The sequence below is a fragment of the Oncorhynchus nerka genome, linkage group LG8 (genome assembly GCF_034236695.1).
Source record: "Oncorhynchus nerka isolate Pitt River linkage group LG8, Oner_Uvic_2.0, whole genome shotgun sequence".
Lineage (NCBI taxonomy): Eukaryota > Metazoa > Chordata > Actinopteri > Salmoniformes > Salmonidae > Oncorhynchus > Oncorhynchus nerka.
Window position 1 is genome coordinate 48,804,981 of NC_088403.1, and position 25,873 is coordinate 48,830,853.

Sequence of the window (25,873 nt, forward strand, 5' to 3'; positions counted from 1 at the left end):
GAGAGAGAGAGAGAGAGAGAGAGAGAGAGAGAGAGAGAGAGAGAGACATGAGGTCTGTGAGAGGCGCAGGGATGTTCACCTCAGCAGGTCTCATGCAACACTGAGCTGCTCCTCCACACTGGCCCCTCCTCTATCTCTGACCTATATCACATTCTCTTTAAAAGGCGACTAGCTGCTTCTCAGAATAGGGGGATGTGATCAGTGCAAAGTAAAAACAGGAAATACTTAAGGGACGAATAACATCATGAGAATGCCAATTTTGATTTAACTTTGTCTTTATAAGTGACCCCTACAATACAATACAATACAATACAATCATCAACTGCCTGGTGTTTTGCCCTTTAAGGCCACCTTATTAGAAATGACCAAATCGCTAATATACACAACAGAGATCTAAGTTAAAAGAGGCCAAAAGAGGCAACTACTCTCCTGCGGCCATTAAACAGTTGTGTTTTGACTTCTAACTCCTCCATTCTAACCACACCCTTACTAGCTAGTTAGCTAGCTAAACAATTAACCATAATTACCCTGCATGAATCTATAGGTAGCTAAAGCTAACCAACTAGTTAGGTTTAATGCAAATGGGTCTGAGATACGAATAATATTACCACACAGATCATACACATAACAATAGTTAGCCAGCCAGCCAGCTAACATTAGCTAGCTAGCTAACAGTACGCTTTAATTTGCAATGAAAACTACTTTCTGACAAAATTAGAAATGTATAATATCAGAAAATGTAGCTAGCTAGACTATCTTACCCAGTCCCCAATCACTGCCCTGGGAAATTAGAATATTTGATTTTAGACCAGAGGAAAGAGTGTCCCCTTCAACACCACTTCTGGCTGCATCTGGTCTCCCATCCAAAGACCGACCAGGACCAACTCTGCTTAGCTTCAGAGGCAAGCCAGTAGTGGGATGCAGGGTGGTATGCTCTAGTCAAAACATATTTGCCGGATAATTGTTTGGTTCTCTTTGAGAATGTATTTGAGCCTACTGTATCATCAGTCCTGCTTCGAACAGTGACATATATGAAATTCCTGAATAAACCCTATAGGTGTACCTTGACTCAAATGTATGAAAAGGTCCTCTGTAGGTGTCAGCTTCCGCACCTTTTTTGCAGTTTGTACTTCATTTTCTGACTGACATTATAAATGTGGTATGTGCATCAACCACAGTGAGACAGTGATGACCTGATATTATTAGTTATTGGCACCCAGACAGATCTGCCCAGACAGATCTGCAGGCTTTGATCATGAGCTAAAATGGTTAGGGCAACGGCTATGGTTAATGTTAGGGCTATGGTTAACGTTAGGGGTAGGGAGAATAGGATTGGGCTCTGAGGTAGAGGATGGACCAGTGAGCAACACATCACTGGGCCTCTCATAGATTAACACCGGGGAATGACATGGTCCTCTCTCTCTCTCTGTCGCTCTCTCTCTCTCTCTCTCTCTCTCTCCAGATTTACAGTCCACCTGCCACCACATCAGTGAGGTTGGTTAAGCATTTGAGTGTACATGTGTGGGTGATTTTTTTTGAGGGGGGCGATAAGGGGATGTGAGACAGAGACACTGACCAACCGTCATTTTCCATTGCGGTAGACTTAACATGCATCATTCTCTCTCTCTCTCTCTGCTAAAGACAAAAATACCTGCACCACAGGAAGACTGGCCTTCAGCTCTCAACGCTCACCACACCTCTCAGTGCATCAAAACCACACATGTTCTTTTCACACCTCCCTTCATCTGTTCATCTGGATGATAAACACTAGAGCAGACCCCTGCCGCTCAATAAGATGTTCAAAATATAAAATTAAAAATATACCAACAAGATAAAAGTATTTCCCGTACTATAAAGCATTCAAAGACTACACAGTACAGATACCTTGTAACTTGACAACAAAAAAGTATAATTTATTTATCAATTTGCCAACTCTTTCCCTTCATGAAAAACAACTTCAGTCAGTATCAATGTTCACAGTGATATTTATTCATGCTTATACACAGTGCTTAAGTTGTAAATCTGGACATGCCGGGGCTCTGAAGTACAGGATAAAAGTAAAGTATCTTTGTAATAAAGCAGTGCATGCATATCATCACATTTGCGCAGTGGCATATAGCAAATAGAGGTGCTTACAGAAGTTGCAAACATGGGTAGAATTGAGCCTTTTATACAGGTAAACACATTTCATGCAATTCTGTGTCAAATTTATATGATTGGAGAGTTTAGCAGAATCTTTTTTAATACCACACAAAAAATTGAAATGACAGGATACTTTGACACCGAAAAACTGAGAATCTGAGTGTCACGTTCTGACCTTTATTTCTGTTGTTTTTGTCATTATTTAGTATGGTCAGGGCGTGAGTTGGGGTGGGCAGTCTATGTTTGTTTTTTTATGATTTTGGGATTTTTATGTTTCGGCCTAGTATGGTTCTCAATCAGAGGCAGGTGTCATTAGTTGTCTCTGATTGAGAATCATACTTAGGTAGCCTGGGTTTCACTGTTTGTTTGTGGGTGATTGTCTATGTTAGTTGCTTGTGTCAGCACAGGGGCCTGTTGCACAAAACTAGGATAAGGGATTAAGCCAGGATATCTTGGTGATCCTGGCTCAATTGATCCGTAATCCGGTTGCACTAAAGATGGATAGGGGGCAGGAGGATATGTTATGGTATAAATTACCATGGAGATTTATTCTGTGGAGCTAGCCTGTTCCAGACCAGGCTAAATTCCAGGATCTATTTAATCTCATCCCTAATGTCAGTCAGCAGTCACCACAAATGGAAACCAATAGTTATTTCACTGCTCACTATACATTGTTATCACATATAACTAGACCCACTGTTATTATTTAAACGTTTGTGATCATTAATTTCAATGATTTTGGATAAAAAATGATTTTTAGATGATGTTGCTATCATTAGATAATTTACAGTTTCCCATAGACTATAAGGCTATATATAAAATGATAGAATATTAGGGCCACAGAGGGGAAAAAAACACAAGTCATAATATTGTAACCAGTTGTTTTAAAGGAGGACAGTTGTTAAAATGACAGATGTGGGGCATTTCGTGAAATTGTACTTCAGTATGGTTTCATAAACAAAGACATGCTGATGTGCCAGAATATTAAGTATCACATTGTCATAAGTATCAAAACTGTAAAAACAATATGTAGCTTTTCTGCAGAAAGAACCAGCCTCATAAATTTATGACTTTATCCTTTTTCTTCAGTGTGGCCCTAGTACTCTGTCATATAAACAAATACACATTCCATATGAATATAAAAACACAATGTGTAACATTATGTTCCTTTATTGAATAAGGACAAAACAAAGCAGGTAAACCATCAGCTCCTTTCGAAACTGAAGTCACAGTGACTCTACAAGATGGAAAGCACAGAATCCAAGCATATTATACAAAATGATACATACACATTCAAAGGTCTGTATATAACACACCCTGCATGTCTGCACACTAAAATAAATGCAGGACAAATCCATACACATCAACTGAACAGACAAATGAATGGATGCAGTAGCCTCCCTGCAGCCTTGTATTACACACAGTATACCGCACAAACATCATAAGAGGCCAAATTCGTCAAAAACGAACCCAAAAAACCCAAATTCCTCTGCCACCGCAGGACATATTTAACCAAAATTGAAAGCACACATACTAACTAAAATAATTCAACACATATTGGTCCCTCAGCAGCCGACCACTGTCGTCATCAGGGAAGATTGCCGGATTGTCCCAGTCCATGGCTGGTGGCACTCTGGGGGCCCTCTCCTTCCTCAGGCAGGCCACATTGTGGAGGACAGCACAAGCCACAGTAATATCACATGCCCTAACAGGGCTGACCCTTAATTTGTGAAGGCAGTGAAAGCGTGCCTTCAGGAGGCCAAAGGTCATTTCAACTCTGGCCCTGGTCCTGGCATGGGCATGGTTGTAGGCCTGCTGTGCTTCCTGGGGGTCTGTGAAAGGTGTCAGGAGAAAAGGCTGGCAGCCATACCCCCTGTCTCCCAGCAACACACCAGAGAATTCACCTGTCAACACAAAATCTCATCATTACTACCTCATAAACACAGTGATATTCTTGACACAGCCATGATGGTTATAAATAGGGGTTGTGTGGCTTACCTTGTGATAGGCACTGATAGATTTCAGAGGCCCGAAAGATTCTGGAGTCATGGACTGAGCCAGGCCATTTTGCCACAACATTGCTGATCACACAGTCAGCATTGCAGACCATCTGAAATCATAAGATGAGGAATATTACACCAATCAATGCACATCACTGGCAATGCAGAGTGTTCGTCAATGGACAATATCAAAAAGTTATGTTCACCTGAACATTAATGCTGTGAAAGGATTTCCTATTCACAAAAATCGGCCTCATGGGCACCTGAGGGGCTTTTATCCTTATGTGTGTGCAGTCCACTGCACCAATGACATTGGGGAAACCTGTCACACAAAGTAATGAGTATCCTACTATGTGTTAACAGTTGTCCTGTAATTTGTAGATCCTCTTACCTGCAATCCTATAGAACTCCTCTTTGATGTCACAGAGTCTTCTGTGGCCAGGGAAGGAGATGAAGACATCTGCTAATGCTTTGATAGCCAGACACACACTCCTTATTGTGCGGCAAATTGTGGCCTTGTTCAGCTGTTCTGCATCCCCCACTGAGTACAGGAAGGCTCCACTAGCAAAAAGCGCAAGGCCACACAAACCATTTGCTCCACACTCAGTGCATGGCTCCGTGCAGTGCGGTGCTTAATCCTGGGACCCAGTAGTCTGCATAGATACCTGATGCCATCTGCAGAAAGCCTGTATCTTTCATATAGATGGTCATCAGGGAAGGCCAGTGGGTCCAACCGGTCCCTGAAGACCCTTTCTCGCCTGAAGGCTCTCCTCAGCACAAGTGCTTCTTCATCCACCACATCTCGCACGAATGGGCATGCCATTGTCAGAGCAGAAAGGAACACACAATTTTGGGCCTTCATATAGGCTAGTGGCCACACCTGGTGCTGGGGGGTGGGCAAAAGAGGGCGATGCCTTATAACGATGACTTGGTTGTACTGATTGCTGGGAAAATAAAAAAACCTTAGAAAGATGCCACCGTCCTGTGTGCTCACAATAAGAGCTCATATGTCATGGCTCACTTGACTTTACGAGAATATACCTAATTTTTATTTTGAGCTGTGTCATCTTCTTGGAGCTGGGGGAGGAAAGAAAAATAATGATTAATACATTTGTGTTACAGTTAGCATACAGTGTACATTGAAGGCATATCTCACCTCCCTCTCAAGTTTTTTTATTTCAAGGTCCAGTTTCCTAATTGTCCTCTTTTTATTTCGGACTCCAGTGCAAGATTTTCCATCTTTTTCTTCTTGTACTGAATGTCTATGTCTGCCAGTTCTATTTGGCGCCGGAGGTGGTTGCCATACAACTTTCTGATAGCTTGTGAGCTCTGTGAACACAATACAATTAGCGCAGCTGGAATTTGGCAGGATGTGGTGTCCTTTTATTAATACGCACTATGTTGCCAGGCTGGTTTTCCCACTGTATAGCATCTGGGTCCTGTAAAAGAAATTAGATTTTTTGATTTTGATGAGGACTCCTCACCATTGTAGAGTAAATAGTACTTTCACAGTCTTAACATGATACCTCATGCCTTCTGGAATCCAGAGAGATGGTCTCCTCCTCATCATCGTCTCCATCATGTGCTGTTGCTGCTGCACTGGGGCCTTCACCCTATCACATTTAATCGGATTCATATTGAAGCTAGTAGACAAGACATGCCAGGCCTACAGTATGCCTTTGATGGAGTACTCACTGGATCAGCATCGTCTGGTGCTTGTGCTGGTGGCTCTAACAGGAACACAGTGCTGCCAGGCACTGCAAGGCAATAGGTAAACCAAAGTCAGACAGTCCAAATTGATTCAATATGAATGTGGTTGTATCCCATGTAGAGATGGAAGGACATACCTTGAATGAAGCGGGTGGCATCTTGGGAGGAACCTATGCTCGTCTCTTTCCCCCAGGGATCCCCTCTAAGACGGGCCTGCCTTTATTTAGCTCCAAGGCCATGTCCTCTGCTGGGGTAAGGTCAGCCTTTGGTGACCCACCACCCGTGCCTTGTCTGTGGGTATTCTTTTTCACTGCTAAAACAGTACAGACAATGTGTGAGCAGGCACCTTCTGGGTACAATATATGCTTGTGCTTTGTTAAATATTAGTCAGGGACCATACCATTCTGCAGAATGTTCTTGTATTTGATTTTGACCTGCTGCCATGTCCGTTTTGGCCCGTTCATGTTTAATCTACACACACACACACACACACACACACACACACACACACACACACACACACACACACACATTTAATGGAGTCACACTGCAAAAATTACTTGGTATTTTTGTCTTGTTTTCAGTAAAAATATCAAAAAATGTATCATAGCTTTATACAGTGTGATGGAGTTACTTTACACAATTTCACTCATATCTGCAGTGCATTTCAATTAAAAATTTAACCGTTTCATAATTACAGTACAACTGCATTTTTGGAGATGTGAATTAAATATTTGAATTGTAATTGTGATGTTTCAGCGGAGCGGTGAGTGTGTAATTGTGCACTACTTACGCATTCAGGCGGTCTGCAATACTTTGCCACGCTTTTTCTCTTTGCTTTATCACTGTGGCGGTGTTGCCTTTCTTCTTAATTATATCTTTTACCTCCTCGTATGCCTCCATGAGGATTTGTGCTTCCGACGGGGAAAAGTACGCGGCTCTAGTTGCCATGGTAAATCAGTTAATCTGTGATCTGTGGCGGGGTCTATTTGAGTGAGCCGTGAGCACGCACCTATCCAGGATTGGTTTCACCTGGCTTAATGAATCCGTGTCTGCTCATCCTGGCTTGGTCTTTGTGCAACCAATTAAGCCTGGACGCACATGTTTTGGCTTCATTGAGCTCAGCTGAGTCATTTATCCCGGATGTCTTAATTCTACTTTTGTGCAACAGGCCCCAGGTCTCATTTATAGCTTCACGGTTGTTATTCGTTTGTTTTTGTATTCAGTGTTCAGTGCTTTCTTTTATTAAATATTCATCATGAACACATACCACACCGCATTTTGGTCCTCCGATCCTTCTCGCCTCTCCTCTTCAGATGAAGAGGAAGACGACCGTGACACTGAGGTCAATAAAAACGACCTTCTCTTGAATCCATCAATAGCTTAGACCTAGGTGTGTGGTGACATGTATTTTACAATATGAGGAGGAAATTATAGTCTTAGAAAAGCTTTCCACTTTCACTGACTCACCCAATGATGCACAGCTCACTGCTGGCGATAGCCAATACTCTCGTGCCTAAAGCCTATCTCTCTTAGGCCAATTTGGAAGTTGCTCAAATATTTTGGTAGTCTACAATCAGATTAGAGTCTGCTCTTTTAAGAAGGAGCCATTTGCTTTCCAACCTGTGTTTTCCTGGTGATTGTATTCAAAATACTGCAAAAGGCTTGTTCTGGCTGCATGCTGTTAACTGAAGGATTTTTTGTTGACGCTCATTTACTGCATTTCAACACAATTTATAAACTCTAAAATGTTATTTGGATAACAGCAAAAACAAAAACAAATAACCCAGGGCATTAATTATCACTGCAAATGATCAATGATAAATTGATGTTCACTGATCATGAAAAGCATTCAGTTACTTGCTGTATAACTCTGATGATAGAGCTAAATGTGCATGGAATAATCAAACATTTGTAAGTCTGACTATGCTCTTTAAGAGGTGATGATTTTACAACCAAATAATTAGCATTTATATAACAATCCCTTTAAAACAGCATGCAGTTGTCATTGGTTTTAGTGGAGCTGTGGGCCTCCTTGCCAACCAGCAGGTTTAATCAAACACTGTACACCTTATTGTGATGTTTTATTGAAAGCGACCTATACAATGTCAAACACTGTATTATATACTCAATCTTATCATAAATTGACTTAAACCTTGTGGAACAGCACATACAGTGCAATGTGAAATAGATGCATAATGCACGCTATCAAGTCACAACAAGGCCGACATCCATAGTTTGGAGAAGATATATTTTCACCATAAAATTGCACCTTTATATTTAAAGGATTTCATGCATCTAGAATCACATTTCGCAATCACTCTTAGCAAAACACACAGTTCTGAACAATGCGAGCCTGAGTGTGAAGGCCTAATCAGAGACGTTTCTTCTCCATTTGCACAGGAAAAATGTGGCCTTTTATAAACACATTTCATGCAATTCTACTACATTTTATACGACTGAAGACATACGCAACATATTTTTTAATACGAAACACATTAGTAGCCTACTCTGCTGACACTGACAACAGATCATTAAAAATGACCTTGCCTTGAATGCAACCATCTAATCCGGCCTGCAAGAAAAGAGAGACACAAATTGTACAATATGATGTCCATCTAGCCTGAAGGAGGAAATTATTGTCCCCAAACAACTTTCTAGTGGTACTGATCCAATGATAAAAACAGTGAATATGCTCGTGCTCACCGAGGATATGGCCTCCGCTAGTGCCAATAACATAAACTACTGTTCGCTCAATTGGTAGAGACAGATTAGTATTTTAACGTGTTCTCTTTTCAGCAATAGCCATTTTCTTTCTGAACTATGTATTTCTTATGATTGTATTTAAAAATAACGCGATAGGCCTAGGCCTATATAACAGCTTTTCACTGAGTGCCACAACTCAACTCAGTAATAAGCAATTTGGTAGGCTGTTTGTCTTGCCACGTGCACTGCTCAAATGACAGGCTTAAAACAATCTACAGCCCATTTTTTAAATAAGATGATTCTCTCTGACATAATCATGCTCTCTGGTGTTGTATTTTGAATGATTTTATTATATCTGTTTTATGAGTAATTATATAGATAATTATGCCAATATCAATTTGGAAGCAACAGGTGCATAAAACAGATGGCGGCAAGGCTTAAATGGCCGAGTTCAAATGCGACATCAAATTCAAAGAAATGGCTGACCAGCAAAGGAAACTGTCTGGCACTGTCTCTGCTTTCTTAAAGTGAGAGAAAGGCACACATGCTGGCAGCTTCTCCCCTAGCAATGATCCGCATGGTCCGAAAGCCAGCCAGGCAATATGCTAAACATCCCTTGTTTTTGAATCAGGATTAGAATGATTTTAGTCCACTTTTTTTGTAGCCTACTTTTACATGTTTAACTGTGATACCCACTACTCTACCCGCAAACTGCGCAGTTCTTTGATATCTACATTGCGCGCGAGGTTGATGGAAACTCTATATTTTCACTTTGTCACACTAGCCTAGGGTTGACAAATCAGAAGTCTTTGCTGTACGATTGGGCCAATGGCCAAATAACAAGTATCCTGCTCCCGACTCAATGTACAGAACATAGAACACGTAGTTCAGGAGTGACATTCCACAGATTCTAAAGAGATGTTGAACTGAAACCCAACTCCTATTTACGATTCCCTATTGACCATTAGTACTATATTTAGTTTAGTACTCTCGTCCTCTCATCCTCTCAAACTCTCAAACTGCGTTGTGTATTTATCTTCAAAATATTCTTATACATGTATTTCAATCGCTGTGTTAAAATATACATAACACTACATTTACATTACACTTTAGTCATTTAGCAGATGCTCCCATCACATATTACTACATTACATAATACAGTCCATAATACAATGCAAAATACAATACAAAATATGAAAATCTCTGTGTCTCTCACAGTACCCGTAGTACCGTAAGTTTTTTTTTCTTCTTCTGGTTTTTGAATCTGTTTTTGGTACATGAGGTGGCTAAGAGTTCCCTGCAGTCATTGCTCTATTTTAATACTCTGTTCTGAACCTGGGGACTGTGAAAATAACTCTGGTTGCATCTCTTGTGTGGTACCGATGAGAGTTTGAACTGTCTGCCAACTGCTTGGTACCTTCAACATATCAACACCTCGCACAAAGACCAATAGTGATGCAGTCAATCTCTCCTCAACTTTGAGCCAGGGGAGACTGACATGCATGTTGTTGACATTCATTCTCGGTGTACATCTAAGTACAATATGTGCTGCTCTGTTGTGGACCAACTGCAATTGACCTTTGTCCTTCTTTGCTGCACATGACCACACAACTGGTCAGTAATCCAGGTTCAACAAAACTAGGGCCTATAGGACCTGTCTGGTTGAGATGTGAAGAAAGCAGAGCAATGTCTTATCATCGACAGACCTCTTTCCCCTTTTAAGCAACCATTGAGTCTATATGTTTTGACCATGACAGCTTGCTATCTAGGGATTCATTTTTTACATATTTTTTATTTAACCTTTATTTAACTATGCAAGTCAGTTAAGAACAAATTCTTATTTACAATGACGGCCTAAACCAGCCAAACCCAGACAGCGCTGGGCCAATTGTGCGCTGTCCTATGTGACTCCCAATCACAGCGGGTTTTGATACAGCCTGGACTCGAACCTGAGTGTCTGTAGTGATGTCTGTAGCACTGATATGCCTTAGACCACTGCACCACTCGGGAGTCATGACCAATATGACCAATATACACTGCTCAAAAAAAGAAAGGGAACACTAAAATAACACATCCTAGATCTGAATGAATGAAATATTCTTATTAAATACTTTTTTCTTTACATAGTTGAATGTGCTGACAACAAAATCACATAAAAATTATCAATGGAAATCAAATTTATCAAACCATGGAGGTCTGGATTTGGAGTCACACTCAAAATTAAAGTGGAAAACCACACTACAGGCTGATCCAACTTTGATGTAATGTCCTTAAAACAAAATTAGGCTCAGTAGTGTGTGTGGCCTCCACGTGCCTGTATGACCTCCCTACAATGCCTGGGCATGCTCCTGATGAGGTGGCGGATAGTCTCCTGAGGGATCTCCTCCCAGACCTGGACTAAAGCATCCGCCAACTCCTGGACAGTCTGTGGTGCAACGTGGCGTTGGTGGATGGAGCGAGACATGATGTCCCAGATGTGCTCAATTGGATTCAGGTCTGGGGAACGGGCGGGCCAGTCCATAGCATCAATGCCTTCCTCTTGCAGGAACTGCTGACACACTCCAGCCACATGAGGTCTAGCATTGTCTTGCATTAGGAGGAACCCAGGGCCAACCGCACCAGCATATGGTCTCACAAGGGGTCTGAGGATCTCATCTCGGTACCTAATGGCAGTCAGGCTACCTCTGGCGAGCACATGGAGGGCTGTGCGGCCCCCCAAAGAAATGCCACCCCACACCATGACTGACCCACCGCCAAACCGGTCATGCTGGAGGATGTTGCAGGCAGCAGAACGAAATTGAAATTCAATTTTGAAGTTGTGCACTATTATCAGTTTCTATTTGGTTGATTTTGCCCATTCATTGTCACATTACCGCCCTGGGACCAAAAAGCATAATCAGTGCTCTAACTCCCCGTTGCGCTGGTCTGGAGCAATGAAGCAGTGACGCAGGGTACTGTACTAAACCACAAATTACCACAAAGTCCCGCAGCATTATCTCAAAACTTTTAGTTGAGCAACCACTGTATATGATGTTTAGGGTTGAGTGAGTGATTTGTCCCAAAAACAAGGCTTTTAGTTTTGGAGATATTTGGCACCAGCCTATTGCTAGTTACCCACTAAAACATTTACTGGAACTCTATGTTAAGGGTGGCAGTTATTTATTTTACTGTCGTAGCAAACGTGTATACTGTTGAGTTGTCAGCATACATAGACAAGCAGGCTATGTTTAAGGTCAGTGAAAGGTCATTATTAAAAACAGAAAAAAATAATGGCCCTAGCCGGCTGCCCTGTGGTACACCATACTCAAATGGATTTGCATTAGAGAGAGTTCCATTTTTTAAAAACCTCTGTTCTATTAGATAGGTAACGCTCAATCCATGATAAGGCTGTAAATGAAGAACACCTACGTTTTTTCAGCAATAGGTTATGGTCAATGATATCAAAAGCTGCACCGAAGTTTACACAACAGCTGCCACAATCTTCTTATTTTCAATTTCTTTCAGCCAATCATTAGTCATTTGTGTCAGTGTTGAGTGTCCTTCCCTATAAGCATGCTGAAAGTCTGTTGTTTATCTGTTTTCTGTCAAATAAAATTGTATTTGGTCAAACAGGATTCTTTCACAAAGTTTGCATCAACACCAGTAACATGCTGATTGTTTGAACCATTAATGGGTGTTTTTCTATTCTTGAGCAGTGGAATTACCTTTTCCTCTCTCCAGGCCTAAGGGCATACAACGTCTGCTAGGCTTAGTTGAAGATGAGGCAAATAGGATTTGTAATGTATTCTGCTACCAACCTCAGTAAATTACCATCCAGGTTGTTGGAATCAGGTGGTTTATCCTTATTTATAAATTGTAATAATTACACTAACTACAGTGCTTGTCTCATTATTTGGTCCGTTATGCATGAATATGAAGGCTCAGTGTTTGTTGTTTGCATGTCATGCTTAAGTTTGTAAATATTGTCAACAAAAAAGCTATTTATTAACCTCTCTGGGATATGTGGAATGCTAGCGTCCCACCTGGCCAAAAGCCAGAGAAAATGCAGAGCGCCAAATTCAAAGTAATTACTATAAATATCAAACTTTCATTAAATCACACATGCAAGATAGCAAATTAAAGCTACACTTGTTGTGAATCCAGCCAACATGTCAGATTTCAAAAAGGCTTTTCCGCAAAAGCAAACGATGCTATTATCTGAGGTTAGCACCTCCGTAAACAAAGAGAGAAACCATATTTCAAACCTGACGGCGCGACACAAACACAGAAATAAAAATATAATTCATGCCTTTGACAAGCTTCTTTTGTTGGCACTCCAATATGTCCCATAAACATCACAAAAATTGTCCTTTTGTTTGATTAATTCCGTCAATATATATCCAAAATGTCCATTTAGTTGGCACGTTTGATCCAGAAAACACCAGTTCCAACTTGCGCAACGTGACTACAAAATATCGCAAAAGTTACCTGTAAACTTTGCCAAAACATTTCAAACTACTTTTGTAATACAACTTTAGGTATTTTTTAACGTAAATAATCGATAAAATTGAAGATGGGATGATCTGTGTTCAATACAGGAGGAAAACAAACTGTAGCTAGCTTTCTGGTCACGGACCTCTATCTAACAGTACACTTCAAGTGACCCTCGTTCAAGATGGACGTACTTCTCCATTACATAAAGGACAAACCTCAACCAATTTCTAAAGACTGTTGACATCCAGTGGAAACGATAGGAACTGCAAGAAGGTCCCTTAGAAATCTGGATTACCAATGAACACCCACTGAAAAGAGAGTGACCTCAAAAAAAAAGAAATCTGAATGGTTTGTTCTCGGGGTTTCGCCTGCTAAATAAGTTCTGTTATACTCACAGACATAATTCAAACAGTTTTAGAAACTTCAGAGTGTTTTCTATCCAAATCTACTAATAATATGCATATCTTATCTTCTGGGGATGAGTAGCAGGCAGTTGAATTAGGGCATGCATTTCATCCGGATGTGAAAATACTGCCCCCTGTCACCAAGAAGTTAAGTGGTTTGCAATATCAAAGGGCTTTGTGATGAACAAGCCATCTGCCTCAATTAAGCATTCTTTATATAATTTATCTTTGTTCCATATTACAGTATCGTTTCTTCTTCTTTATGTTTAGCTTAGTTAAATGCTTTCTCAATTTACTGAATGTTTGCCAATCTGCTATGTTGTCAGACTTATTTGCTCTTCCCTTTGCCTCATCCCTCTCAGCCATACAGTTTTGGGAGTTGGCAGTTCTAATAGTCAGTTTCCTGATGGGTGTATGCCTATCAGTAACCGGAAGAAGCAATTTCATAAATGCTTCAAGTGCAGCATCAGGTTGTCCCTTATTACACACATCAAACCAACAAAAAAAGCTCTTGTACACTCAGAAAATAAGGAGCTATCTAGAACCTAAAATTGTTCTTCGGCTGTCCCCATAGGATAACCCTTTGAAGAACCCTTTTTGGTTCCAGGTAAAACTCTTTTGAGTTTCAAGTAGAACCCTTTACACAGAGGATTCTTCATGGAACCCAAAATAGTTCTCCCTGGAACCAAAATGGTTTCTGCTATGGCGACAGCTGAAGAACCCTTTTCATCACTTACACCCAATTTTAGTCCCAGAAAATAGGCTTTAGGTGAGGAAAATGAACCTGTAGCCATATTACTTCCACATCATCTCAGCCTAACAGGAATATTTGACTCGTTTCAGGAAACTAGACATATTTCATGTGTCACTCCTTACCAGTAGAGCCTAGTTGGTTTAGCCACAGAAAAAGTAATCAACCTTCCCGCTAGTCAGTATTGGCTGAGATAATGAGTGGGTTGGATATGCCGAGAGATGAGTTTGGATTGGTCAGCCATGTAGCGCACTTCTGTCTATAACATGAGCTGGTCAGTATGTGTAGGTAATTATTTCTTATGCTGCTTTTTTGGCAGACATCACGTAGTAGAACTGCATAAGTGTTGCTCTCCACTTTCTGGAGGACAGCGTTTTGAAATCAGCGGAATTAGAGTTCCACCATTTGATTGCAAATATGCAGACAGAGTCGAAAAGAGAACACATAGAAGGCTGTTGTATAAAACACCTGTCTCCGGATTACATCTTCAAACTAAGGCAACATGGCATCTGTGACAGAGAGGGAGAAGAGTCCATTCATGTATAGTAAGATAGTCTAGTTAGCTACATTTTCAGATATTACACAGCGCCAGGTAGCCTAGTGGTTCTGCCCCTGAGGAAGGCAGTTAACCCACTTTTCCCCGGGCGTTGAAGACATGGATGTTGATTATGGAAGCGAGTTAAATACTCAAAACACATTTCAGTTGAATGCATTCAGTTGTACAACTTTCTAATTTAGTCAGAAAATTGTTTTCATTCCAATTAAAGTGTACTGTTAGCTAGCTAATGCTAGTTGGCTGGGTTGCTAGCTAACGTTACTGTGGTGTATTAGCGACACTTAGTGGTGCAATACCAGCAGAGCACGAGGAGTCACAGGAGGAACAGAGGAAGGCTATGCTTGAGTCAAAATCAAATCAAATCAAATTTTATTTGTCACATACACATGGTTAGCAGATGTTAATGCGAGTGTAGCGAAATGCTTGTGCTTCTAGTTCCGACAATGCAGTAATAACCAACAAGTAATCTAGCTAACAATTCCAAAACTACTACCTTATAGACACAAGTGTAAGGGGATAAAGAATATGTACATAAAGATATATGAATGAGTGATGGTACAGATCGGCATAGGCAAGATACAGTAGATGGTATTGAGTGCAGTATATACATATGAGATGAGTATGTAAACAAAGTGGCATAGTTAAAGTGGCTAGTGATACATGTATTACATAAGGATGCAGTAGATGATATAGAGTACAGTATATACGTATACATATGAGATGAATAATGTAGGGTATGTAAACATTATATTAGGTAGCATTGTTTAAAGTGGCTAGTGATATATTTTACATAATTCCCCATCAATTCCCATTATTAAAGTGGCTGGAGTTGAGTCAGTGTGTTGGCAGCAGCCACTCAATGTTAGTTTGCCCCCGGTGATGCGTTGTGCAGACCTCACTACCCTCTGGAGAGCCTTACGGTTGTGGGCGGAGCAGTTGCCGTACCAGGCGGTGATACAGCCCGACAGGATGCTCTCGACTGTGCATTTGTAGAAGTTTGTGAGTGCTTTTGGTGACAAGCCGAATTTCTTCAGCCTCCTGAGGTTGAAGAGGCGCTGCTGCGCCTTCTTCACGATGCGGTCTGTGTGGGTGGACCAATTCAGTTTGTCTGTGATGTGTACGCCGAGGAACTTAAAACTTGCTACCCTCTCCACTACTGTTCCATCGATGTGGATAGGGGGGTGTTCCCTCTGCTGTTTCCTGAAGTCCACAATCATCTCCTTAGTTTTGTTGACGTTGAGTGTGAGGTTATTTTCCTGACACCACACTCCGAGGGCCCTCACCTCCTCCCTGTAGGCCGTCTCGTCGTTGTTGGTAATCAAGCCTACCACTGTTGTGTCGTCCGCAAACTTGATGATTGAGTTGGAGGCGTGCGTGGCCACACAGTCGTGGGTGAACAGGGAGTACAGGAGAGGGCTCAGAACGCACCCTTGTGGGGCCCCAGTGTTGAGGATCAGCGGGGTGGAGATGTTGTTGCCTACCCTCACCACCTGGGGGCGGCCCGTCAGGAAGTCCAGTACCCAGTTGCACAGGGCGGGGTCAAGATCCAGGGTCTCGAGCTTGGAGGGCACTATGGTGTTAAATACAGAGTCAAGTCGATACATTACAACTGGTGACGAAGATATGGAAATAAAATAAACCTTATCCACTCAAGAAGCTGGGTTAGTGCAGGAAAAGTGAATTTGTAAAGGGACTTTTCATGAAAACCTAGCCGTTCAGTTAACACAGCTAACTAGCAAACAAGTGTGCTAGGTAACAAAAGAAGCTAAGAATAATGGCACTGAGTTTATCTTCTCTCTCGCCATTTGATCTGCATTCCAACCCAACCAGTGTTGGTTTGCGATGGGTGAAATGTATTAATAGTTTCAAACTGTTCATCACTGCTTCAGGAGTCAAAGATGCAGCATGAACTCAAGCTCTTTTATTGCACTTGGGAGGTTAGGGTGTGCAGGATATATTCACCACATTAGATGGCGCGGGGGAAGACAAGGACTACGAGATCGCGTTGACTAAGCTAAACGAGTACTTCACTACACAAAAAAACATTCCCTACGAGAGACATTTGTTTAGGCAAGCTGAACAAGCGCAGGGGGAAATCAGTGGACACGTTTGTGAGCAAACTGAAACAGTTGGCTGCTACATGTGATTGTGGAGATTTCAAAGACGATTTCATAAGGGACCAACTGATTGTCAAGTGTCACTCAAATGTGTTGCGCAAATGTTTTCTGTGCGAGAGGGACCTCACTCTCACCACTCTAATGGATATAGCAAGAGCTGTGGCAGATTTATCTGGCAACCACATCCGGACCGCTGAGGAGACTCACAGAGCATCATGCTACATTCTTTTGTGAAACGGTGGATACAACCACAGTTAGGACAATGGACTACAAGTGACAGAGACACATACCGGGCAGAGCCTGATACACTGCCAAGACAAGTGCCTGCACCTGACAAGGCCATTCAACTACAGCCTTGACCCCAAAGACTCAAGACAACAAGTTGTGCGTCTGAAGGACTATGTTAGATAGACATGTTGCCAGAATGGAGCAGAATAATCTCTGGTACAGTCTCAATGTCAGGGCAGTCTACCCCAGAAAAGTTCTGGCAAGAATTCTTGTCAAATAAACATAGCTAACAATAGAGTTCCAGCAATGTAACCAGAGTTGTTGTTGGTAGTTTAAAGAAAGTAAACATTACAGTATGTTGTTGTTGGAAAATATGTTAATACTGACTAAGAGATATTTTATTTTGAGTACTAGACAATGTTTTGCTATGTTATAATGCATAGATCTGCAGTTTATAATGGTTAGTCAAACATCTAAGAAGAGGAGGAAAGTAGTGTATTAGCGACACCTAGTGATGCAATACCAGCAGGGCACGAGAAGTCACGAGAGAAACAGAGGGAGGCTATGCTTGAGAGACCAGGAATAATGTACAAGTCAATGATTCCCGAGTCTGAGTCAAGTCGATACATTACGTGCATTATCTGTGTAGCAATAGTATTTGTATCTCAGAGCCATTTGCATTACTAGTTGTAGCCTAATGTTAGCTAGCTAACATTGAACCTGGTTGGTTAGCTACCTGAATATTCATGCAGGGTAGTAACGTTATGAGTTGGGATTATGGTTAATTGTTTAGCTAGCTAGCTACATGTCTAAACAAAAGACTCCACTATACAATTAACCATTTCAATAGAATCTCCATGATGTCACTGTGACAACTGTTAATTGACATATCTGGGATATAATCGCTCTGGCTATATACTCCGATTTCAGAGCACTATCGTCTGAGAGTGCAGAATAACTGACGTATTTACGAACGCTCAACACCTGTTGAATATGTCCGGGGTCAGTAACTCTAGCAAAAGAGCACAATTAAATTGTTGCCAGCAGCACAGTTTCAGTCACTCTGAATGACATAAAACAGCCAACCAGCTCTCATTTGTGTCTGGAACTAGCTAGCCAACATTAGCCAGTTAGCTTGGGTGCTTGACTGTTGTTAGGTCAGAACGCTCGGATTAACCCTATTCCTCGGCCAGAGCATCCGGTATGTGCTCTGAAGGCTCCAAGAGCGAAACACTCTGAATTTACAAACGGACAATCTGACAACACTCTGAGTTTACGAACGTCCAGAGCACACTCTGGCACTCCATATTGAATTTATGAAGACACCCGTAGTGTAAACCAGTCTTTAGTCTCTAAATCTTTGGTTGTATAGTACACGGCCTCACATGTGAATCCTTAAAGCGATGGGTTTAGAGGGTGTGAACGATGCTGAATGGGTGTAGACAAAGAAGAGCTCCCCAGTAGGTGTATAAAATATTCAAGGGCCATTTTCTAAAAAGTGTCGTTACAAGGTTATCAACTTTCAAAGAATAATTACTTTCCCATTGTTCCTCAACTGTAGTGTATGATATACCATTTTGTAGCTCTGAGTCTCTACTTTTCTCCAATGTAAAAAACACCATTTCAAATGTTTCTACATAGGACCAAATCGATCCGGTCGGTCACATATGACTCTGGCCAAATAGCAACACCTCCTTCATTTGCATTCCTATCTTTCCTGTATATGCTATAACCATGTATAGCTGCTACTGCATCGTCAAATGGATTATCTAATTGTGTTTCAGAGATGGCCAGAATATGAATGTTTTCTGATGTTAGTAAGTTTTCACTTTCATGAATTTCATTATTAAGTAGATAATAATAATTTTGTGCAAATAAAACGAGTTAGTCAGACCCATTGGGCTAAAGATGAACCAGTCCGCCCATCTGGCATTTGCACGAAATGCCAGACGGCCAGTCCGCCCCTGGGTCCTGCCAAATGTAAGAGTTCCTAAGTTTAGTGATCAACTTGGTGCAGTCAGAAGAGTGCCCCCTAATGGTTAACTACCACTAACTCCAGCCAATACTTACCCACTCCAGGGGGTCTCCGGACCAATACAATTATTAGATCCAATGCAATTCATCATTGAGAAAACAGATTCAGATTTGGAATATATGCTCTCATACTCTCTTTTTTTCAAAGGTTATTACTTTAAAATGGATGAAATATGTTTAACCAGCAGGTCTACTGAAATAAATGTTATACATTTTGAGAATTTACAATTGTATATTTTGGGAACCTCTATGATTGATAAACATCAGTCTACAATTAAAATATCTTACCCATTCTCTCTCTCAACCCAACTATTAAATTGTGGTGTAAGCAGCTGTTTGGTTGTCACACTATGTCCCGCCCATTATCAGAAATGACATTTGTCTCTCTTATTTGAAGATTCAGTCCTTCCTTAATGGTATCTCAATGCAGACCTACACACAGAATGGCACGTATATATGTACCAGCTCTGGTCCTCTACGGCTTCTGTAAGTTTCTCTATCTTCAGTTCAGATTTTAATAGATTTGGTCATTCAAATAGTTGTGACTGTGTCTAGGTGTGTATGTAGTATATGTGTGCAAAAACATTGTTGTGTGTGAACAATAGCTTTTTATTAAACCACACCAGATATACATTCCATAAGAATTACACAAAAGTTATGTTTCTAAATCTGTTTTCTCTCCTTCAGGTTTGACCCCTGTCATCTTGGTCTCTCTGCCACCCTCAGTGGTGGTCCATCCTGGGGATAATGTCACCCTGCAGTGCACTAATGGCCTTAAAGGACCAGGACACGCTGCCTGGTTCAAACAAGTCAACGTCTCAGAGCCTCTGTGCATCGCGTCTATGTACAGCTCTCAGCCGTATGTCAAGCATCACAATGGTTTTCAGCCCAGCCATATGGAAATGTTCATCAGCAATAGAACAATCGTCCTCAAAATCACAGAGGTGGATGTAGCTGATTCTGGTCTGTACTGCTGTGGAATGTACGAACAGTACTTCATCTTCACCAACATGACTTTCCTGATGGTTCAAGGTAATCTTTTCAATAATTTCTCAGCTGTGACTACTGGATGCTATGAAATGTTGTGCTATAGGTATGCACATAAAAGAGTTGGAAACGAGTTAGCGTCCAATCAACTTTTATGTAGCTGGAATATTAAACTCTATTAAACTCTCCTATTCATCCAAAAGGTTACAAGGATTCTGACAAAGAGCCAGAGCAATGTCCTGAAGGTATGCTTAGTCTGTTATTGTATGGTGAAAATCATTTAAAACATCAATTTCAACCCATGTCTTTAATGTGAGCTAGTAATTGTTAGATTAATGGGGTCTAGTTTAACTATTGGTTTTGTAGGACAGGATGATGATGGAACCATGTACCTCCTTACCCTGGTTGTGATCCTGGGTGTTGTGACTGCTGTTCTACTGATAGTCATCCTCATCCTGGTCCTCAAGATCAGACGAGACACAAACAGACACAACACAGGTAGAAGCCGATTTCATGATAATATGGGACCTGTGAACTACACTTCAAATGTGAACGTTTTCCCATTATATACTGCACACTGACAATCAGAAGAGACAGTGTGCTCACTAGAATGGAATGATCCATTAATCCGTTCTCTCGTCTCTCTTTTATATCATATTCAGGACCTGATTCTCAAAGACAACCACAAAATGATCAGGTAAATACTGTATCGTTAAATACTCTATTTTCAATGACATTATTTTGTAAGCAAATCAGAAACAGAAACTTACAACTGTAGCCTATTTCATGATGTTTGCAAATCTACAGAACGAAGATCCAGATTCATTGATTTATGCTGCCCTGAATTTCACCTCCAAGAAGAGGAAGATGGAGAGGAGAAGAGAGAAGGAGCTGGACCCCCATGTAGTGTATGCTGCTACAAGATGACAAAGTGGAGGATGGAAGTTTGTTTGGCCATATCTTTGAATACATTGATTTGCCATATCTTAGAATACAAGTTTAAATCTTGCTACATTGAATCTGTGTCGTTATATTAAATGGATTGATGGATTTAAATGTAAATCAATCAGTCCCTGCAGTGTACGTTTGTTAGTTGTCCCTCAGGGCTACTGTAGCCCTCTCCAACTAAGTTAGGCCACACAGCTCCATAGTACAGGAGGATGGAACGGGAGGGAAATTGGTTGTTCATATCTTTGAATACATTGATTTGCCATATCTTTGAATACAAGTTTAAATCTTGCTATAGTGTATGTGTAGATAAATTAATTGTTTTGAAACGTAAATCAGAAAATAACTCTGGAGTGTTTGTGAGTTGTACCTCAGGGCCACTGTAGCCTTTTCCAATACAGTTAGGTCACACAGCTCAGTGGTTCAGGGTGTGGTTAGAGAGGAGTTAGAAGTCAAAACACAACTGTTTAATGGTCACAGGGGAATAGTTGCCTCTTTTGGCCTCTCTTAACTTAGATCTATGTTGTGTGTGTTAGTGAATTGGTATTTTTTTTATAGGGTGACCCTGAGGTCCAAAGTACCCAGCAGTAGACAATTGCATTGTATTGATCACTTATAAAGACAAATAAAGAGTTAAACCAAAATTGCCTTTGTCATTGGTTTTCACCCTTTATTATTTCCTGTCTTGGTTTTGCACTGATCACAGCCCCTTATTCTCAGAATATGATTGGGGGGTCTTAGGTAGAGGAGGGGCCAGTGAGCAGCTCATGAGACCTGCTATGGAGAATATCCCCGGCCTATCATCATAGACTCTCTCTCTCTCTCTCTCAGTATGTCTCACCAGATTTACAATCCAATTGCCAACACAACAGCATGGTTGGTTGGTGAAGCATTTCATTGTTGAATCACTTTTTATAACGGGCAAAATATTTGTGTCTAAATGCGGGGGTGAAATGCAGTGGAAATGTTTTTGGGGGATTCAGTTCATTTGCATGGCAAAGAGGGACTTTGCAATTAATTGCAATTCATCTGACCACTCTTTATAACATTCCGGTGTATATGCAAATTGCCATCATAAAAACTGAGGCAGCAGACTTTGTGAAAATTAATATTTGTGTCATTCTCAAACTTTTGGCCACGACTGTTCTGCCAATGTTTGCCTATTGAGATTGCATGGCTGTATGCTCGATTCTATACCCCTGTCAGCAACGGATGTGGTTGAAATAATCAAATCCACAAATTTGAAGGCGTGTCCACATACGTTTGTAAATACAGTGCGTTTGGAAAGTATTCAGACCCCTTGACTTTTTCCACATTTTGTTTTGTTTAAGACTTATTCTACAATGGATCTCAAAAAAAAATCTCAATCTACACACAATACCCCATACTGACAAAGCAAAAACTGTTAAAAAAAATAATTATAGCAAATTTATTACAAATAAAAAACTTTGTCTTTGTGTAAGGCACATACTCTATTTCTTCATGTCACCTCTCCACGGAAACGTTTTGTCCTCTTTCAGATGTGTCGATATCATGCCACTCACACCAACCTACATGCAGGGAACCAGTTTATAGGTACTTGCGGTCTGCAAGATGGGGCCGTATCGATGCTTTTGTCAGGTCTGCTGGCCTTGTACACACGGGACTCTGCAACCTGCCCTCTGTCTCATTGTGGTTTTCAGAAGGATGTCTACTTGGTGTAAGACTTTTTTTCTTACAATCTTTACTTGTTGTTAATGTTGCCACTGACAGTTTGCAGCCATGAACTTACTTGGATATGTGTCTATTATCTGATCTGAAATCAGTTCCAAACCACAAGGAACTCTATTTGAACCCCCTGGGTTAACCATCTCATGTGTGATACAGCACCGTCTATTCTAGATCGTAGAGGCCAGGGGGGAGGGACCTGTTTGTGATGATGTCATGGGAGAATTTTCAGTACTTTCTCAATCAGACAGTTTTTGTAAAGCGCAAAGACTACTGCCAAGTCCTCTGTAAGACAACCAAAAGAGGAGGAACCTCCTTCTGATAGATTGCCTCCTATGAGAACAACATTAACCAGAGAGTGAAACAGAGTAAATAACATGTCATGTAGTGGTTGGCTGAAGCTTTCAATAAGACACGCACTCTCGGGTGTTACACTTCAGTTATTGGATGTTTCAGTGAATCATAGGGAATCAGATTAACATACAATTGACTTGTTTTATCCTGTCGTCTGATGTACTGGAACTGTTAAATTACTTGGTCAAAAGAGTATTTGTTAACTTAAGCGGCACTTGATTTATTTTAACCTGTGGAATGGAGACAAGATAGCTTAAATCACGTGCACCTAAAAAAGTGACTGTTAGAACACAAATGGTAAACAAATTGAAAATACAATTTTCACACAGGTCTGGCCAGAGTGAATGTGAGAAATACAAACGACAATTACTTGCAAGACCATTCAGGAGTCAGGTACAATACAAGACCAATAGACGTCTGAATGAGACGTCAACAAAAATGACGCGTCCAGTTTGACCAATCAACAATAACCCCATTGTTGAAGTGTTATACACATGGGTAGACATTCTCCACTGAAGATGACACCTTCAAAGATGTTCACATTGTCTATGATATTTCTCGCCCTTAAACAAATGGCTAAGTCACATTTGTATATTTCTCTGCTCGTGTGATGTGTACAATGAAAAAATACATGGGGTATAAATATTACAGTCGATGTCAGGCAATCCACATTGAATGATTGCATTTTTAAGTATGTGATGGCTAATATACAGTTGAAGTCGGAAGTTTACATACACTTAGGTTGGAGTCATTAAAACTCGTTTTTCAACCACTCCACAAATGTCTTGTTAATCAAACTATAGTTTCAGCAAGTCGGTTAGGACATCTACTTTGTGCATGACACAAGTCATTTTTCCAACAATTGTTTACAGATAGATCATTTCACTTCTAATTCACCGTATCACAATTCCAGTGGGTCAGAAGTTTACATTCACTAAGCTGACTGTGCCTTTAAGCAGCTTGGAAAAATTCCAGAAAATGATGTCATGGCTCAAGAAGCTTCTGATAGGCTAATTGACATAATTGGAGTCAATTGGAGGTGTTTCTGTGGATGTATTTCGAGGCCTACCTTCAAACTCAGTGCCTCTTTGCTTGACATCATGGGAAAATCAAAATAAATCAGCCAAGACCACTGAAAAACAATTGTAGACCTCCACAAGTCTGGTTCATCATTGGGAGCAATTTCCAAACGCCTGAAGGTACCACATTCATCTGTACAAACAATAGTACGCAAGTATAAACGCCATGGTATCACACAGCTGTCATACCGCTCAGGAAGGAGACACGTTCTGTCTCCTGGAGATGATCGTACTTTGGTGCGAAGTGTAAATCAATCCCAGAACAACAGCAAAGGACCTTGTGAAGATGCTGAAGCAAACAAAAGGTACAAAAGTACCTAAATCCACAGTAAAACCAGTTCTATATCGACATAACCTGAAAGGCCGCAATAAAAAAGCCAGACTACGGTTTGCAACTGCACATGGGGACTAAGATTGAACTTCTTGGAGAAATGTCCTCTGGTCTGATGAAACAAAAATAGAAGTGTTTGGCCATATTGACCATTGTTATGTTTGGAGAAAAAAGGGGGATGCTTACAAGCCGAAGAACACCATCCCAACTGTGAAGCACGGGGGTGGGAGCATCATGTTGTGGGGGTGCTTGCTGCAGGAGTGACTGGTGCACTTCACAAAATAGATGGCATCATGAGGGAGGGAAATTGTGTGGATATATTGAAGCAACATCTCAAGACATCAGTCAGGAAGTTAAAGCTTGGTCACAAATGGGTCTTCCAAATGGACAATAACCTCTAGCATACATCCAAAGTTGTGGCAAAATGGCTTAAGGACAACAAAGTCAAGGTATTTGAGTGGCCATCACAAAGCCCTGACCTCAATCCTATAGAAAATTTGTGGGCAGAACTGAAAAAGTGTATGTGAGCAAGGAGGCCTACAAACATGACTCAGTTACCCCAGCTCTGTCAGGAGGAATGTGCCAAAATTCCCCCAAGCTTGTGGAAGGCTACCCGAAAAGTTTGACCGAAGTTAAACAATTTAAAGACAATGCTACCAAATACTAATTGAGTGTATGTAAACTTCTGACCTACTGGGAATGTGATGAAAGAAATTAAAGCTGCTACTCTCTACTATTATTCTGATATTTCACATTCTTAAAATACAGTGGTGATCCTAACTGACCTAAAACAGGGAATTTTTACCAAGATTAAATGTCAGGAGTTGTGAAAAACTGAGTTTAAATGTATTTGGCTAAGGTGTATGTAAACTTCTGACTTCAACTGTAGGTAACTAATGTTTATTTTGTGTGTGGTATAGATCATGCTCCAGCTGTGGCACAATCATCAGCCATTCATGTCACCCAATGTTAGAGACACAGTGACATTGCTCTGTATCTATCTATGAAGGTGACATGATATTCCCCAGGTCATGTCAACATTTGACAGTGGTTCTACATTCTACCATGAGTTTAACTTCTTCGAGATAGGGGGCGCTCTTTTTTAAATTTTGGGATAAAATAACGTTCCCGTTTTAAACAAGATATTTTGTCACGAAAAGATGCTCGACTATACATGTAATTGACAGCTTTGGAAAGAAAAAACTCTAACGTTTCCAAAACTGCAAAGATATTATCTGTGAGTGCCCCAGAACTAATGCTACAGGCGAAACCAAGATGAAGTTTCATACAGGAAATGCCCCAGATTCTGAAGGCGCTGTGTTCCAATGTCTCCTTATATGGCTGTG

The 25,873-nt window shown here is 40.9% G+C and overlaps 2 protein-coding genes across 4 annotated transcripts; one reads left to right on the forward strand and one right to left on the reverse strand.

Moving 5' to 3' along the window:
- Positions 1-3,620: 3,620 nt before the first annotated feature.
- Positions 3,621-7,028, reverse strand: LOC135572940 (putative nuclease HARBI1). 3 transcript variants are annotated; one of them, XM_065021868.1, is made up of 11 exons: positions 6,646-7,028; positions 6,253-6,323; positions 5,990-6,165; positions 5,838-5,899; positions 5,669-5,755; positions 5,540-5,581; positions 5,299-5,471; positions 5,184-5,219; positions 4,534-5,086; positions 4,141-4,252; positions 3,621-4,046 (listed from the first exon to the last, which is right to left on the reverse strand). In XM_065021868.1, the coding sequence occupies exons 9-11, from the start codon at positions 4,600-4,602 to the stop codon at positions 3,676-3,678; spliced, it is 552 nt and encodes a 183-aa protein (XP_064877940.1). In that variant the 5' UTR covers positions 4,603-5,086; positions 5,184-5,219; positions 5,299-5,471; positions 5,540-5,581; positions 5,669-5,755; positions 5,838-5,899; positions 5,990-6,165; positions 6,253-6,323; positions 6,646-7,028; the 3' UTR covers positions 3,621-3,675. The 3 variants fall into 3 exon arrangements, with proteins under 3 accessions (XP_064877940.1, XP_064877942.1, XP_064877941.1); XM_065021870.1 differs by adding an exon at positions 4,349-4,464 and having other exon boundaries at positions 5,299-5,581; XM_065021869.1 differs by having other exon boundaries at positions 5,184-5,581.
- A 12,497-nt stretch (positions 7,029-19,525) lies between these two features.
- On the forward strand, positions 19,526-21,694 carry LOC115133764 (uncharacterized). Its single transcript, XM_029667248.2, has 6 exons — positions 19,526-19,607; positions 19,809-20,153; positions 20,312-20,353; positions 20,475-20,606; positions 20,771-20,805; positions 20,916-21,694. The coding sequence occupies exons 1-6, from the start codon at positions 19,535-19,537 to the stop codon at positions 21,033-21,035; spliced, it is 747 nt and encodes a 248-aa protein (XP_029523108.2). The 5' UTR covers positions 19,526-19,534; the 3' UTR covers positions 21,036-21,694.
- The last annotated feature ends 4,179 nt before the right edge of the window (positions 21,695-25,873 follow it).